At 40.3% G+C, this 17,160-nt stretch overlaps 1 protein-coding gene across 4 annotated transcripts in view; it reads left to right on the forward strand.

Moving 5' to 3' along the window:
• LOC110986686 (b(0,+)-type amino acid transporter 1-like) overlaps nt 1-17,160 on the forward strand; it is a 73,519-nt gene that overhangs the window by 44,300 nt on the left and 12,059 nt on the right. For 3 of the 4 annotated variants that reach the window (XM_087146564.1, XM_087146565.1, XM_087146566.1), the window contains 7 exons: nt 837-930; nt 7,405-7,663; nt 12,388-12,633; nt 13,318-13,443; nt 13,985-14,090; nt 16,442-16,486; nt 16,750-16,873. In XM_087146564.1, the coding sequence (XP_087002690.1) occupies nt 837-930; nt 7,405-7,663; nt 12,388-12,633; nt 13,318-13,443; nt 13,985-14,090; nt 16,442-16,486; nt 16,750-16,873 (1,000 nt within the window). The remainder of the gene's footprint in view (nt 1-836; nt 931-7,404; nt 7,664-12,387; nt 12,634-13,317; nt 13,444-13,984; nt 14,091-16,441; nt 16,487-16,749; nt 16,874-17,160) is intronic. The other variant, XM_087146567.1, reaches the window with a different exon arrangement.

Here is a 17,160-nt window from a genome sequence, read left to right on the forward strand (position 1 = left end):
CATTCCTATTATAATTGATACTATATTCCTTATATTGTATAAAACTCCTTCCAACATATAAACACCCTTGGTGTTTATATGTTTATAAATGGTACGGACCACCTCCTCATTTTATGCAAATGAGGTGTTACGTGGGCAAAATCCAGTCTTCTGATTGGTCGAGAGGCCAGAAAACAGGGGGGAAGGGGCGTGGTTTTACCTATACAGACGGGTTGCACTACTGTCATAACTTTATATTTCCCAGTTATGGTGTAGTTTAGCAGTTTATAATGCTGATAATGTCGACTGTTTCTGGGTTTTATTCACCAACCAAATTAAAACACATTTGAACGCCCATTAGTGAGCCTTCCGTCGCTCTAAATACAGTGCTTATAAGTCCCTGCATCATGACTTTGACTTAAGGCACGTTGGCATCTGCAATAAAAATCCACCCTCCTTTCTATTTTTTACAATCTGTGTATTATATGGCAATTTAAATGATTGTAGATTTTATTTTAAATGTCTCTGTATACGCGGTTTACGTTTTTCTTAAATTGTTTTGAATTTTGGTCTATGTCTAACCTTTATACTTTTCTTTCCAAAATGTATGGTAAATTATGACTCTGTAATTCAGCACGTCTACCCGCGGCGGCCTCCAAGCAGTGCCAGAGAGACTGGTTCATGCATATGATAATACCACTTTCTCCCATTGCAATTTCTGTGCAAAATGTGAGATTTTTTGTTACCCTCAGGGTCACATACTACCTTCTGGAATGATTATCTCAGCTGTACTACTGTATACTTATACTGGCCCTGACCTTTTGGACCACTTTTATCGTGTTACTTTTTTACTGCAGTCGAGTCGTGTTTGTCGGGTCTACAAAATCGTTTGGGCTGGTCACCATTGCAGTTTATGCTCAAGAAGTCAACATGCCGTCGACATTCTTAGATGTAAGTCTTACCGCTTTGCATGTTCTAGTTCACTTTGCAAATTTCAAGTCTAGTCCTGTCCTGTCTTGTCTTGTATTGCATTGCATTGCATGCACGTGTCCGGTAGATTAATTTTGGATTAGTCGACATCCACCTATATGCCAATGCACAATCGCCTTGTCAACATGCATAAGCACGAACGTTTTTTCTCGAAATTTGAACATACAGACAATGTTTGTCCTCATTGAGCTCTATGTCGCATTCTTGACGGAATCTAAGCTGCTGCGTGACATTTGAGATTGAGATGAACGTATTAAGGGTTAAAAGTAGTCGCCAGTTGCCCTGTATATCTTATATGTTTGTCTTTCTCGCCACATGTTATTGTCGATATTGTTGTCATTTACTCTCATATTTGTTGTATTTGGGTTTTATGTATTTTGACGTATAAATTGTTCTCGTATATATACTTGTTTTGCACTTAATTTTTAGACGAACTGAACTAAGGTTTTTAGGTTTTATTTCGTTGTTTAAATTGCTTATATATGTATTTTGATTGTGTAATCTCACAGGATTTTTAAAGTACAGTGCATTAGATCGTGAAATTTGAGTTTTATAAATGAATAAATTAGGCCTATTATTGTACTAATAGGTCTATTATGTACCCGCATTACGTACATTTGAAAACTCGCCTGCTTTGGACTGTAAACATGCAAGGGTATTTCGGCACAGCAGTTTAGCTCGACTGTGCCTTTTAATAACGTTTGCACAATACATGTTAAATCGTAGAATAAAATTCGGCCAATACTATGAAAGTCGTTTCCCCGTAAAGACAATGACTATTTCATCTGCAAGTTAATTGAAGCGCTTCACCAGAAGAACATTGATGTACCTATTATCAACGGGACTGATGAAAACAAGTGAGTTTTAGTATTTTAAAAGCAATCTCCCAAAAATTTAGTTCTGGGTCCACCCTGGCCTTTCCAATAGATGTTTTTCTGGTCTGATTGGCGTTTGTTGTTCAACGTAGGCCGTCGGGCTAGCTTCTCGTTTGCAAGAGTGATACGAAGAAAATAGGTGCTGAAATGAACACATGAATATGTTGCCTCTGAGAAACAACAGTACTAACCTGATCAGTGGCGTAGCTTTGTGCTGGTAATCATGGGGGAGGTGAGGGATGATTTACTTGCCAGGTCATGAAAATTTGAAAAGCGGGGAGGGGGGTGACACCAGAAGACTCTGAGGTCGGTGTTCATGATATTGATGTTCATCTGTAATATTTATTTGGAAAGACATATTTATGTCCGTTTTTCATCGGGTTCCCTTGTTTTGAGTGATACTGAATGCACTTTAGTTGTTGGAAGTCTGAAAAAAAAATACAAATTCACAATACGTTTTTTATTTGCTCACCACAAGATATGGGGGGAGGATTCAATAGCCCCCCTCCAAAGAAAGGTGGGGGATATCCCCCATCCCCCTGGGATTTACAACCACGGTGCTGATGAAAATCACCCACTTGAAAATGCAAAAACAAGAGTCTCAGTTGACAAAGACAGATTATACCACTGAAACTGAGAAAATAAGAACAAGAGTAGTGAGGCGGAACTATGGTGTACTATTTACGACACACATTTTTCTCTCTCCAAAGCCTCCCCCAGGCGACGCAACTACACGACATGACGGCACGACGGCTCCTTTGCCTCGTTCCGTCGGGTCGCACCGTCGCCTTCTTGCTATTACTTTTGTACACACACGACGCGTCGCGTCGTGCCGTCGCCCGTCGTGTCGTGCTATTGTGCGTCGCGTCGTACGTCGTGTCGTGCATCACGTCGCTTGAAGCACGACGCGACGCACGGCACGACGCGCGTCTTGTTCTGTCTTCCTTTACTTCATGGTGTTTATAGAGGGGCCTTTACGCGTCGTGTATGTACAAACGAAATGGCAAGAAGGCGACGGTTCCACCCGACGGCACGACGCAAGGGAGCCGTCGTGCCGTCGCGTCGTCCTGGTTGCGTCGCCTGGAGGGAGGCAAGAGAGAGAGAGAGAGGAATGTCTGTCGTAAATAGTACACCATACGGAACAGAGGCAGACAGGAATTCCAATTATCAAATGATTAATGCAGGCGACGCGTCGACCGGTAATCAGCAACATATGGCGCATGCTCAGGTTCTGGCCACTGGCTGAGTGCTTTGATTGTGTAGCGGGGTACAGTTAATGACCGCTTCTCTATGCAGAGAAACGTATACCTGAGAAAGTTGGGATTCTCCGTGACGTTGTCTGAGTTATGTTTTGGACGCTGCGCGGCGAGCAATTTTTTTCCGTTGGTGGGTGAGTCAAAAAAGATAAATTATTCATGAGGCCTACTGCTGCACTGAACTCCAATGACCCAGTATACATGTACCTGTACATACCACCAGTGCACAGTGTACATGTAAGTGTGTGCACCGTGACTGCAGTCCGATCACTTGAAGTTTTATTCTGTGAATGCTTCATATGCTGAGAATGGAATGTAATGAAGTTTAGACAATAACTTTGTCCCGTTATATTTTCGATAGTTGAAAAAGGCATTCTGTCCTTTGAAGTTGACTAGCCTTTATTAATCTTTGTAAATATAAGCTTATATTTTCATTTTTTATCTAAAAACAAGTCCAAGGCTAATTTCCATCTCTCTTTAATTCATTCATTTTCAGTCATCCTCGAAACTTAGTATCCTCACTGGTTCGGAATAGTTATGCACTGCACTCTTGTTTCGTTTGATTCATGCTTTGCTAAAGTTCAATTCCTGTGTAGAAAATGAAATCCAATTTTGACACTCACAGCATTGAAAGAAAGATTTTTAATAACAGTGCAAGCAAAGAAATGCACAACCGAAGTTTCAGTATTTCGTGGTCATTTTCTGAAATGAATGACACTGGATGATGATCAAAATTTGATGCTCAGCATGGCGTGATTAGATTGCGGTGACGGTGCACACGTGTACATGTATGTACACTGTGTCACAGGTGGTTGAAGTTGAGCAGTAGGCGTCATGAATAAATTCATGTTTTGACTCGCCCACCGAAGGAAAAACATTTGCGCACGGCGTACTTGTTTCGCGCCCTCGTGTGCCCACTTTTTACCAGAAGTTCAGAAATCCCGACTTGACGAATCTAACAACCGTTTGTACTCAGGGAACTAGGTCATCTAGGGGCCTACGTTACCAAACCTGGTGTCAGCCAAATCACATTTCCGGACTCATTTAAATCGTTCATACCTGCATTACAATGACAAGTCTACGAGGCTGACTACTTTGATTGATGGAACTTCCAATTTTGATCTCTTTTGATCAGTGGAAATTTCGTATAATTATGCAAGACATGTGGTTCATATGCAATCATAAATAACTACATTTCGCAGGGGGGGGGTCTGATTGGCTTATCCGTCAAGTTGGACTTACTGTAACGTTTGACACAATGTTGTACAATAAAGGCTATCAAAACGAGGGCGCCTTATGGGAGTTATTGTAGCTGCCGAGTACGGCGATCGTATCATTGTGTACAGGCTAGTGAGAGGATGGCTGACTGGGACAAAGCAACGTAAGTCAGTCTCTAGGAGAAACGCTGCACGCATACTCACTGTACATGAAACATGGTGGAAGAGCAACGGCGTATCTAGCTTTTGGTGTCGGGGGAAACAGATTCAAAAGCGAATGCGGCTTCCGGCTTAAATATATATAATGGTACTTTAATGTCAGTTTATACGTCGATGAAAGTCTAAAACTTCCTTCATAGTTGAGTCACTAATAATTATAAGTGAAAAAGAATTATGTCTAAAAACAAGGGAGGACGAATGTGTGAAAATCGTACTACTTTTTGTTGACGAAAATCATCCTGCTCGGAAACAGCCGCCATATTGAATCATACCATAATATCTAGGGGTGATTTTGAATTTGCAAAGTTTTCCCATACACTTTCCTTAAATAAAATTCAGGTTCACGCTGATCCAGTATATTTCCTACTTTATGCCTAAAACTCAGGTTTCTATAATTTTAGTTCACAGTGCTTTTTGTGAAAGAATGTCGGTATATTTTTTGCTGCTTTTAGGTTTACCCGTTCATTAATGGAGACTTCCACAACATCAATCATCTTAAACACTACATGTAAGAAAATTGGCGCCTGTTAAAGGATTTGATATGCGATGTGAAATTAACTGTATTACTATGGTCGGCCCACCACCGGTATAAAAAAGAGAACAAAACTTTTGTTTTCTCGAAAACTACAGCATTCTGGGTGGAAATATTTGACAGCCTGATTGAGACTGTTATGTACATTCTTTCAAGTAAAATATTTCAGGATTAGGCCTATAAGGTAGTCCGATTTTACCAATGCTGTACACCACCTTGAAAATAGTGTGGAATCTAAATTAATCAGCTTGTTTGTATAGAATCCGCTAGATTGTCCCATATGCTGTGTATAAGACTAACGTTTTCCGTAAGGGAGCCATTTTTGTCATGTTCCCATAATCTGTCGTACTCAATGCCAAATGGGTTGGTACCAGACTTCTTTGGATTCCATGCCTCCGTTTAATATTTTTAATGTTACTTACAACATTTAGATATAATAAATCACACATTTTAAATTCTCCATCGTTGTTAATGAAATCAATCTTAATCGACTTGCTTTCATTTTTAATCTGAAGTTACCAAAATTAAAAGAAGTTAAGTTCACTTTCCGATAATGTCACCGACTTTTAAATAAGGCCAAAGGGATGGTCGATCATTCGTGCAGGGGTAGACATGCGCGTGTACCGTGTGCATCGCAGTGATATTGCGCCTGAAACACTTGCGTGCGGATTGGAAAGCTTTAGCTGAGAGCTAGCGGTACAGTGAATGATGAATTGCTTGCCGTAATAATGAACACCTTAGGTGGGGTGACAGCTGGGTGGAGATCTGTTAATAACTCCGCTGGATTCCTTCAGGGTTACCTGTAGTGCTGTGGTTCCTACCAAAGTTATTGTCCCTTGGTGTGATAAATTCTAATCGCCAGTTTAGACTTATCCCTTGGAAAAAAGATTACCTAGGCCTAACGTCAAGTGTTCAGGTTTAACATGTAAGGCATATTAAATTCTAATTTGAATTTTGTAAATAAACCTAGTGCAGAGGATATACGTATACCTCGTTGGTTTAATTTTGTTCACCAGGATTTACGCTGTTATGACAGCGTTTTATATTACACTTTTATGTGCCGCTTTTAAACCGTTTTTACCCACGATATGCATTTAGGTATGTGTTTAAATGCTAAATGCTTTTCCATGGTACACGTTCAGCTTTGTGAAATCTGCTTAACGTTTCAACACATTCATACACGCATTTAAATGGAAATTTCTAAATGTTGATGAGCGTGAAACTTTTTCAAAACTGAGTACAAGAGAGTGTCTAGAAATGTATTTAAACTCTCCCCTCTGCCATGGTTAGTATTAAAAACATCCACGAAATGCTGCAAGTCTTAGTCCGCCATTCATTACCCCCCCCCCTCATTTAGGGTAACCACTCACCTGTGCATAAGGGCTGGTTCATACTTGGCGTGAAAACAAAAACAAATGCGAATTTGGGAGGTAAGGTCAAATATTAGCGCTACGATTTCGCAAAAGTTGAATGAATTTCAACTGGGGCGAGATTTTGCTGCATATCTGTCGTGACGTCGATCGCTTCGCTTTCACTTTTACCAGTAGTATGTAAGGCTTATTAAAAGGGTTAAAACAGGTGTTGGTTTTAGCCTTTTAAAAGTATGGCAGACACAATAGAAGGGCGCTATTTGAAGTGGTAAATTTGGAGCAAACACAAGATATTTTACCCACCTCTAAAAGGCTAATTGCTGTTCCAGGATTATAAGACCTGCAAAGTGCATGCAATTGACTTACCTTTACATCTCTGTCCAATCATAAATCTTTCCATTCAAATAATTTCAGCCATTCTATTTTTACTTAATTTTCAAGGTCAAGGGTTTATATGCATTACACTGTCATATTGTCCAATAATGTGCTAAACGTACTAACAGCCATTGCGGCCGAAAAAAAATAATGTGGGTTTCATCAAAATAAAGGAAACTCTGCCAGAAGCCGCTTTCTCTGTCGTTGTGCTTTCTTCCATATTTCAGCGCGGCCTCATATTGGCATTTTTGAAGGAGTGGTTTCTTTCTTCCCCTGAAGGCACTTATTTTTGACATGTCATGAGTGAAATTATTAATAAAGTCATCCAAATTTAAAAGTTTTAAGAAACGATATTCTTATAGAAACAGGACCGAATGCTGGTCATTGTACAGAAAATATATGTAAATGGAAGTTAAATGTATTGTGCTCAGGTGCAAACTCTGTTAACTGCTAAATGGAGGGTAAACGTAAAATATATTAATCTAGTGGCTTGTTTAAGTTTGATATCAGAAGGTCAAATATCAACCTTTAAACCTCAGTAATGTGTATTTCGTTTGACCAAACTTTTTAAAATTTGGTATCGATGAATAGGGTCAAAATGACGGGATGGAGACAAGGGGCCAGGCTCCCCGACGGTTGCGGTCGTCCAATTCAACAAGTCAAGATACCGAAACGGCCGGAACTGTCAAGCTAAAGAGGGAAGTGGGTTTGGTTAGAGGAGTAGCAATCATTATGTGTGGAATGATTGGTTCTGGAATCTTCATCTCACCAAAGGGGATTCTCCAAAAAGCTAACAGCGTGGGAATGAGCATCATCATCTGGTTTGTTTGTGCTGCGGTTTCTTTGATGGGTAATATCATTGAGTTCTCGAAATCAGTTTAATATTATTGCACAAATTATATACCGGTTATAAATGTCTCTATGCCAGTCTTTCTGTATCTTGCAGGTTTACAACAGTTAATGTATATTGCTGTGCGAAGCTGACAGCAGTCCTCTATATACGCCAGTTTTATATTGGGTTTTTGAGTGAGGATTTATGTTGTCTTAAAAGCCACAGTTTGTCCACCTCAAAATTTCAGTTTGTCCAGCTCTAAAAGACACGCGTCCGTTTTTTTCCCTTGGTCTCTTATCCCGCAATCGAGCCTTCAAGTGATGGTTAGGGCAAATGTCCAACACTCTCTTTTTCAGTAAGCCCTGCATACTTCTGCTTCCCGACTACAATACGTTTCAATAGTAATGTTCATTCTCCCTCTGAAATGTTTTTAGTATGGTGGCACTAGATGGACATCGCCAGTCGTCAATATTGACGCCAGTATTCACGACGAACTTTACTCTCTGGTTGTGGATATTGCCGTCAATATTCACGACTAGCTCTTTGGTAGCGAATAGTGCCGTCAATATTTACGACCAAAATTCACGACTTGCTCTTCAGTCGCGATTATTGACGTCAATATTGAGATCAAATTCACAATTCGTTGTGTCTGTTGTCGCAATTATTGCCGCGAATTTTTTTCCAGCAAGCTAGGCGGAAATGAAGTGTTCACGCGAAGGCGCAATGACCTACATTTTTCGGCTTGATCTCAAGTCATTATTCGGCTGGGCAGTTTTGAAACAACGCAGGGGTCACGTTAAAGCAATTGCTTTGTATACAGCCCAGCAACTTCTCTCTCTACCTGGCTCGCTGGGAAAAATTGCGACCGGAGATACAACGAGTCGTGAAGCTGGTCGCAAATATTGGCATCATGTATTCGTGACTGAAGAGCAAGTTGTGAATTTGGGTCGCAAATAGTGACGGCAATGTTTGCGACTGGAGAGACAGTTGTAAATTTGGTCGTGAATATTGACGTCAATATTTATTGACGATTGGCGATGTCCCTCCAGGGCCACCATGTTTTAGTTTGTCATTACGTCAGGCAACAACTTCTGCATCCAGCTCTGTTCTTTACGTCGATAACAACCACGTTTATAATGCTCGAGTTCCTTAGTGATTTCCTTATTTTGTGTCTATTTTAATCAACCATAGCGAATCGCAAAAAAGATGTACGCCTGCAAAAGTTTACGCTTTAGTTTCATCTTGACTGAGTTGTTGACAGTTATCTGATTTCCCAAATTTGTACCGTTGTTTTTGTTTCTCTATTCTTCGCTTCACTTCCTCTCTTTTTATCCCAGTTCAGCTGACAAGATATTACTACTTGCTTTAGATCCAGCCCTCTTGAAAACTTTTCGTTTTGCAATATGTTCATTTTCAGTATCTCTAATACACAAGGTTTTGCGAACATTCACCATATTAAGACTCGGTCTAAGATACTTTCTGGAAAGGGGGTTGCACTAGGTAACCACACAATAGCCCGTAGATAAACGTTTATGCACTTTGCCAAAGATGAATATAGGCTATGAAACACGCCCGATTTTTCTGTCATTTCGTGGCACCCACTTCGGAACTAGATGGAAATTCACGTGTGCATAGTTTGAACTATGGGAAATTCACTAGATGATGTTGTCATTGTGACAAAGGGTACAAAGGGGAGAAATCCGGCGTTAAAATAATTCGTCGTATTTTGTGCACAAATCAATGCATTTCCCCAAATGGGGGACGGTAAACAGGTGCATAACATAGCGACTGTTCAAGTGAACACAATGCAATAAAATCAAAAATAGACAAATTGATGTATTTTTGAAAGACTTTTCGGTTAGTTTGAACAGTTTTGCTCTGAAATTAGCGTTTTGACAGGTTTTCCATTTTTCGAATTCCCCAATTTTAATTTTGTACCCAACCTTCCATACATAATGACTTTTCAACACAAGAGGGTGCATAACAAAGTCTGGTTTCTAGACTCATCATATCCCTCTTTTCATAAATTTCTATCAGCCACTCAACCAGACTAGAGATCCAAAGAACAAGAACGATGTCGTTTACGTGCACGTGCTGTCATGGCTGTGTATTGATTGCAAAATGGAGCGTGTCTTAGTGTTCCTGAATGTCGAAAAATGTGAAAATGTGTCCTGTAATTGTCTCTTGAGAACTGGTGGAAAGTTTCGGTATGACATTGACGAGCGCTGTGTTGCAAGTGTAGTCGGGATCTAATCAGTACAAGCTGATAATGTTGCAAATGCAAGTGTCGGGGAGATTTGGCTTTCACCGAAAATGTAGGTTCACTCAACACTACGAAATTCATAGGAAAAGTGTCAAGTGTGAGCAAGAGGTACAACTTGGGAATGCGGATGTCACAGAGAGCAAGGAAAAAGGTATGTGTGGGTTTCTGGATGTCTTTTAAGGCTCAACTCCAGAATGATTTTGCTTTAAAATTTGACGTAGCCTACCACGCCTACCAACTAGCCCCACAAATAGGGCTGTAGTGGCTCTTGTCTCTTTTCTGTTGCCACCACAGCCCTACTTCAAGGCATGTCTTAAATGCCTGAAATCCAAACTGCAGGATTGTCACAAACTCTGAATCCTAATATCTTCTGAAATGAGTATGACTCGACAATTTTACTTAAACTGACGTATTCCTCACAGTTTGGACTTTTATATGAGCACCCTAAAGCTTTCCAAAATTGTAAATTTTTCGATGTGTGGCGCTTTGAAAAACCCGGCCTGTAGTATTACATGCTGACCACGGGCGGCAGATAGGAGACAGATTGTAAACGAGCGGCCACCACAGCCCTATTTGTGGGGCTAGCCTACCAACATGATCAAGTACCTAGCTGCGCGCGCCATTTGCTAATGTACAGTGGGAGACAAATAAGAGACACATTTTAAAAGAGAGCCTTTGTAGTGTGTGGCTAACCAAGTACAAATGCAAATTTGAAAATATTTTTTCAACATTAATGTACTTTCATATATTCTTTGAGTGGGTGTTGTAGAATGACCAAAGAATGACGAAAGACCAAAGCTCTCTTTCTCTATATCTCCATCTCCAGTCAATTTCTTCTTTCATCTCTATAATCATTTGTGAGCACTTAATCAGTTCCCCAACATAGTTTGTTTCATGATCTTCATTTCTATAGAGGGTGAGTTATTCTCTTAAATCTGTTTTTTTATAGTTTTTTTATAGCTTGACCTGGTATGTCAAGATATGCCTTCGAGGAAGCATTTCTGGTCTTCTGTATCAGTTTACTGAGCCCCATACACATCGATGTCATCCACAGCAAGAAACCAACCACTCTGACATCACTGCAGGCGACGTTTATTTTGCTATAATGTAGAAGACTTGTAAAACTGTTTTAAACACAGTTTCATGCTACAAGGTGCAGCAGGACTGGTTCGGACTGGTTATTGTTCTTTATCTCCATACAAAATGTAACTGGCACCCATTCTTCTTTGATATATGAGTGAAATCCGCATACCTGAAATTCACAATATAATTCTGGACAGTTTCCAACACGCCCAGTTGTAATTTACTTTTTTATTATGCTGGTGTAGTCAGTTTTGGCATTTGCTTCCTCTTTTTGCCTTGTAAAACAGTGTTTAATTGTTTAGTGTTAAAAATGTGCTTGATTGAAAGGTTTGGTAACCAGAATTGCATCGTTGCCGCACTGTACTACGCAGGCAGAATGCGCTACGGTGGATATAAAATGTGCAACTGTGTGTGCAGAAAACGACAGGTTTTTTTAAGTCAGAATTAATCCTTTTGTACTTTTTTGTTGGAATGGCAACATTCAACACTGCTTCAAGCTATATGTCAGGTTATTTTTGTGTCGTTCTGAGTCGGGCGCCACGAAGACCATTTTCTGAACGGAATGTTGGGGCGCGTTTCATGGCCTTACAGTAGTCCCATTTTTAATCGTTCAGTTACATTTGCTTTTTCTCCGTAAAATCTCCATTTCCTTTAATTTGGGGTTGGTCAGATGTTAATATTGTTTCAGATATATAAAGTTAAGGTAACTTCGGGATTGGGAGGGAAAGACAACCTGTTATTGAACTAACTGCAGTTACAGTAGCGCGTCAGTGGTTCTGTTAACTTACTATAGTACATAGTAAACCTAGCTTCGTGTGGGGATTAATTGAGCATTCTACTGGGGGTAATACAAAAGATCACTCCAGGATACAAGATAAAGCAGGCATCATTTTTTTCTTTTTTTTATCACTTCACCCACATATTATGCACATGTTGTTTTTAGATTCGTTGACCAGTAACGGAAAAAAAGTCGAATTTTGGACACTCCATTTTATCAACCTTGTAGAAATACATGCATAGCTACATCATGGGTTGAATTTCCGTTTTGGAAAGGCACCTGACACTTTGCATCGTTGTACCTTTTGAACTTTCATTTTGCATACTGTAATTTTTTGTTCGAAAGTGATGGACCAAGGTTAACGCTTTGTGCTGAAAATACGTCTTCAGTGGACACCATTCATGGTTTTGGTGCTACACGTGTAGTACTGGCATTTCCATGTAGTGCTCAACGAGGCTGCATGGGATAATCTTTTAGAGTGATAGTAAGAAAATAGGAAGTGCCTGTGACCGGCCTTCGACAAATCAAGACACGGATCTATGGGTGAGGTGCTATATAATTACAGCATGATACCCAATACCATATTAAACACTATGTCGTGTACCATTCCAATGCCAGGTGCCTTGTGCTATGTCGAGTTGGGAACCGTCATCCCCAAAGCTGGTGGCACTTATCAGTACATTCTACACGCCTATGGTGACTTCGCCGGGTTTTTGGTGTCCTGGGCCACCGTAGTCATTATGAATCCATCTGGCTCTGCGCTGGTTTCCATTACTTTCGGCACCTATGTAGCTGGTTACATCATCCCTGGTGACTGTGAACCTCCGAAAGAAGCCGTCCGGCTTATTGCTACTCTGGCTGTCAGTGAGTTCAAATGTTTGTTAGATTTTGTTATTCAATACTTATATGCAGTTGGTGCATTGAAATTATTGTGCGGACTGTAAACCCCAGTGTCCCCATAGTGACATCGTTTTTTTGACATGTTCCTGCAATTTTGGTTTATATTCCATTTTTAACAGATCTTTAAAATTAGTTCAACTAAGTCAAATGTGAGTTTGTATTTTAGTGTTGTCGCTTTGGCATTGCATGGAACGACGGGGTGTTCCTTCCCCACCGTGAAAAAAAAACTTAAAAAGGGAAAACGGAAAAAAAGAGTGGAAGGTAGTAAAGTAACATGGAAACAAACGAAAACAGGAAAAAGGGACGAATATCACTACTTGGCGTGATGTTAACCCCACTGCCACCAAGGAAAGTTGAAATTGCGTGTTTAGCCCCCCCCCACAAACACAATCATTCACACACCCATCGAAAAAAATTTAAAATTCCTTGCGATACCAGTGTCTGCTCATGGGCAAATCTATTGACCAATCAGAATACATACCACGGTAACTCAAGCAAGGGACCGCATCTTTAAGCTGTCACAGAGTAGTTTGTAAATAATACACCATTAATGAGGTCCTCGTATGTTATGACCTCATGCACAGATTTGTCTCAGCTGTATCACTGTTCTTGATAATCTCTTTTAAGTATTGACCTTTTTCTGTACAGTGATATTTGTGTTCATCAACTGCGTCAGTGTTCGTCATTCCACTAGTGTGATCGTAATTCTGACGATTTCAAAAGTTACAGCTTTACTAATCATTATTGTCACAGGCATCGTGAAATTAATTCAAGGTGAGCTTTGAATTGTCATTACTGCCTATGCGATTAGTAGTCAGAGTTGTGATAAAATTGACGTTAGGTACAATTCCTCTTTATTTCTATTCATATACCGGGGAGACATTACGTCAAAATGGGTTTTTTTATAAGCTGGCACAAGTAATGGCAATCGGGCAGTACAATCTCAAGGTTGCTCTCTATAAAATCAAGAACTGTGACATGTAAGGTAAACGAGTACAAAGAGATAGCGTGTTGTTTTACCTGACAAAGGTCTTTTAGAGGGATTCACCCACGTGGACGCACAGGTTTTTTGCGAACACGTGATGATGGTGAACGTGCGCGACCAATTTATGCTATATTGGGTTGTCTGTTGTTGGAATGTACAATCACCGCGTACTCGCCGAGCGTACAGAAAAAGAATTCCCACTTGTCTCATCTGCGCTGGTTCAGGTTGGATTATTTCTGCACAGAGCGAAAATCATGAGCAAGAAATCTGAGCAAGTTGTACAGTTTCACTCTTCAGTCTTGCTTTTTGTTGTTCTGCATTTTTTTTCAGGAAACTCAAAGTACCTTAATCCAGAAGTGTCGTTCACAGAATCTAACAGTGAGATCTTCAGTTACGGTACAGCATTGTATTACGGTTTCTGGGCCTACGGTGGATGGTAAGCAACATAGAAATTTTTGTCTCCCAGATGAGACTTTAGAAGTATTGGGTGGGGCCGGCTTTCTCGAATTTAAAAGGAAGTTAAAGATCTTTAAGCAAAAAAACCAACAAAGCCAAAAAGGGGGGTCAGCGTTGTCCACAGTGCACCTGAAGAGAGAGGATACTTGGTATCATGGAGATACACAGAAAACTCGTCGCACAGTTCCTATGGGCCGTACCTGTTGTTCTCTGATGAGACATACGCGCTCTGCGCACCGTGCACCACGCGTCCCGCGAAACTCTTTTACCCAAGCGTACTCGAACAAATCGTCTGATCTACAAGGTTTCAATACATGGAAAAACTAATTTTCAAAGTTTTCCACATGTGGAGTTTTATTTCCATGAGCCAGCCTTGGTCGCGCCAGTCTGCTTAAACTGTTTCCAACTGTGTGAAAAGTCACCTGACCTATACCTAAGCTATCTGCCTTGGCCCTTGAGTTTGACGAGCAATCTAAGGTCCTGGGGTTCGGGGTTGTTTGGGCGGAAATATACCACCGATTGGTAATTGATTTTGTGACCCGGTCGACTGACACAACAATGAGCATGTGCGTAAACAAGATATTACAGGCAATATCATCTGAACTTGTTTAATATACTTCGCTTTAGCTTATATAATCACTATATTTACACAAGTGGAATTTACTTATTTTATACAAGAGTTACAAGAGAATAATGCAAATTACAATTAAAAAGGAACACGTAAATAATCCGCACTCCGCGAAGTGCCGCCAATAATCTGCAATCCGCAACCTCTTACCTGTATCCGCAATCCGCTCTCCGCAATCCGCACTCCTCTCACTCGGTTGACTGCACCAAAGATATCGGCGGATTGCTGGTGCTAATTAACTAACTCAAACTAACGGGCAACTCAGGGCGTCTGCCGATACTCTGGCTATCCAGTCTTCCACCACTTTCCTAGACGGTCACCTTCGGACAACCCTGCCCACAACTCTACCCACACAGTATTGATCTACCCACGGTCCTTTCTGACCGATACTAAGAACAGTAAACCATAAGTCAACTAATGCGGGTACGTTACGGTTGCTTATTAACTGCTTGGATTGCGGAACCAGTACCTGAATTACTCGCAGACTCTCAGCAGTAGCACACACGAAAGGAGCGGTTACACACAGCGCTGTTCATTCCCCGATCCAGGCCTCCAGACTGCCTCGAGACTGCCTACACCGGACGGCATAGCACGAACTAGGCATGTGCGTTTACATGGGGAATTACGCACAGATTAATGCTAATGTACCGTACACGAGTACCAATACATTGTTCTCGCGTCTTCTCTGCGCCTATAGCCTACATAGATAAGAATGATGTCATCTTTTAACTGAAACCTAAACTTGTTAAAGCCATACAAATATATTTGCATGGGTTTATTTTAGCTTTTCATACTGCGTTGCACACACAATGCGTTGATGCATTTCACTTTCACGGACATACAAATTTAATTAACATAACATACGTGTGCGTTCCGTTCGCCAGTCAAATTCGCCGGGAGTGATTTTGACGGATATGCAACGCTTGGGGCATGTGTTAACGCGCATATGGAAAGGCACGTTTAAGTCTCCGAGGTATTTGAAGTTCAGAAAATAGCTTCTGATTAATTGTTATCTGTTTACCATACCTTAGACATATTCAGTTGCCAAATTAGGAGCAAGGGAAAGGCAGCTTAGTTCGTACAAATTACCTGCCTGATTTCGGCTTCGTAGCTGTTGCCGACTTTATCTATGACGGACAAACCGCTTTTAAGGCCTACAGGTGTTCAACTTCACTCGTACCGGACGATAGTATACAAGTAATTTTGCTGTAGCAAAACGTGTTCTTTTTAGGGCTTGCAAGTAAAGAATAAAGACTAGTCACAGCGACCAACGCTATCGTTGCCGAGATTTGAAAGCCCTGATGTCCCAAAATTCAGTGCGCGAAAGTATTTTTTGAAGTCTTTGAAAAGTAAAGGTTTGTTGATGGTAGAACTTGTTTTCTAAATAATATGGGGATTTTGCTGGCTGGCTTTTAGTGCTTTTTGTTTGTTGTGTTTGCTATGTTTATTGGTTTACTCATCCCTTCGTTTGTTGATTTTGTTCCTCTGTTTATTGGTCTGTTGGTTCGTTGGTTGATTGTTCGTTCCATTATTGCCATACGCATGCATTCATATTTATAAGGTCCCTTCATAGCGGCGTAACCAGTGCCTGCGTGAGATTTTCATGTTGTAAATTTATATGTATGAAATGTTTTTGAGACAAGTTTTTGTAGGATCCATATTTCTGTTTCTAATGGACATGACTGGGTGATATTTTGCTTCAGGGACAATTTGAACGATCTGTCGGAGGAGTTAAAGAATCCAGCAAGGTTGGTTAGATTCTTTTTCCCCTTTTCTTGTATTTCTAATATTTTCGGCGCCAAATGCTCCTCTGAATCAACCACACTAGTACAAATGTCTGAGGTTAAGGCATCAGGGCGACCCAAAAATCTTTCAGTCATTTTAATGCCATAATTTTAATGGGAGGGGAACGATATATTGTAGAGTTCTAAACCTGGCTTTAGTGAGTCTACAGATTGATTAACCCAAGTTGTAAAATTAATGATTTACTAACAATAATTTATTTTTGTAGAAATCTACCTTTGGCAATTAGTATTGCCATACCAACAGTGACTGTCATTTATCTCCTGACTAACATCGCCTATTTCACTGTCCTATCACCGACTGAGCTACTTGCATCCAGTGCTGTTGCAGTGGTAATGTATCTTTTTCTACGCAGAGTTTAAAAAAAACAGATTACGAGAGAAAAAAAAGCTGTTTTGCTTTGTATAAACTTAACATTGAAAGTAAAAATTTAAGCCCAGAATTTATGTTAGCAGTTGGCTTCAAATGTAAATTGCGTTTTGCCGAGAATTTCGCATATTAAATGTAACGATGAAACCAAAGATAGTTGGAATAAATCAAATTTCTTTTAAACAAAAAAGAAACGCTACGAACCATAAATTATGATTGTTTATGAAATATTCATGAATGCCAGAGGTGA

This window comes from Acanthaster planci, linkage group LG15 (assembly GCF_054643075.1).
Source record: "Acanthaster planci isolate LZ-2023a linkage group LG15, COTS_SCS, whole genome shotgun sequence".
NCBI lineage: Eukaryota > Metazoa > Echinodermata > Asteroidea > Valvatida > Acanthasteridae > Acanthaster > Acanthaster planci.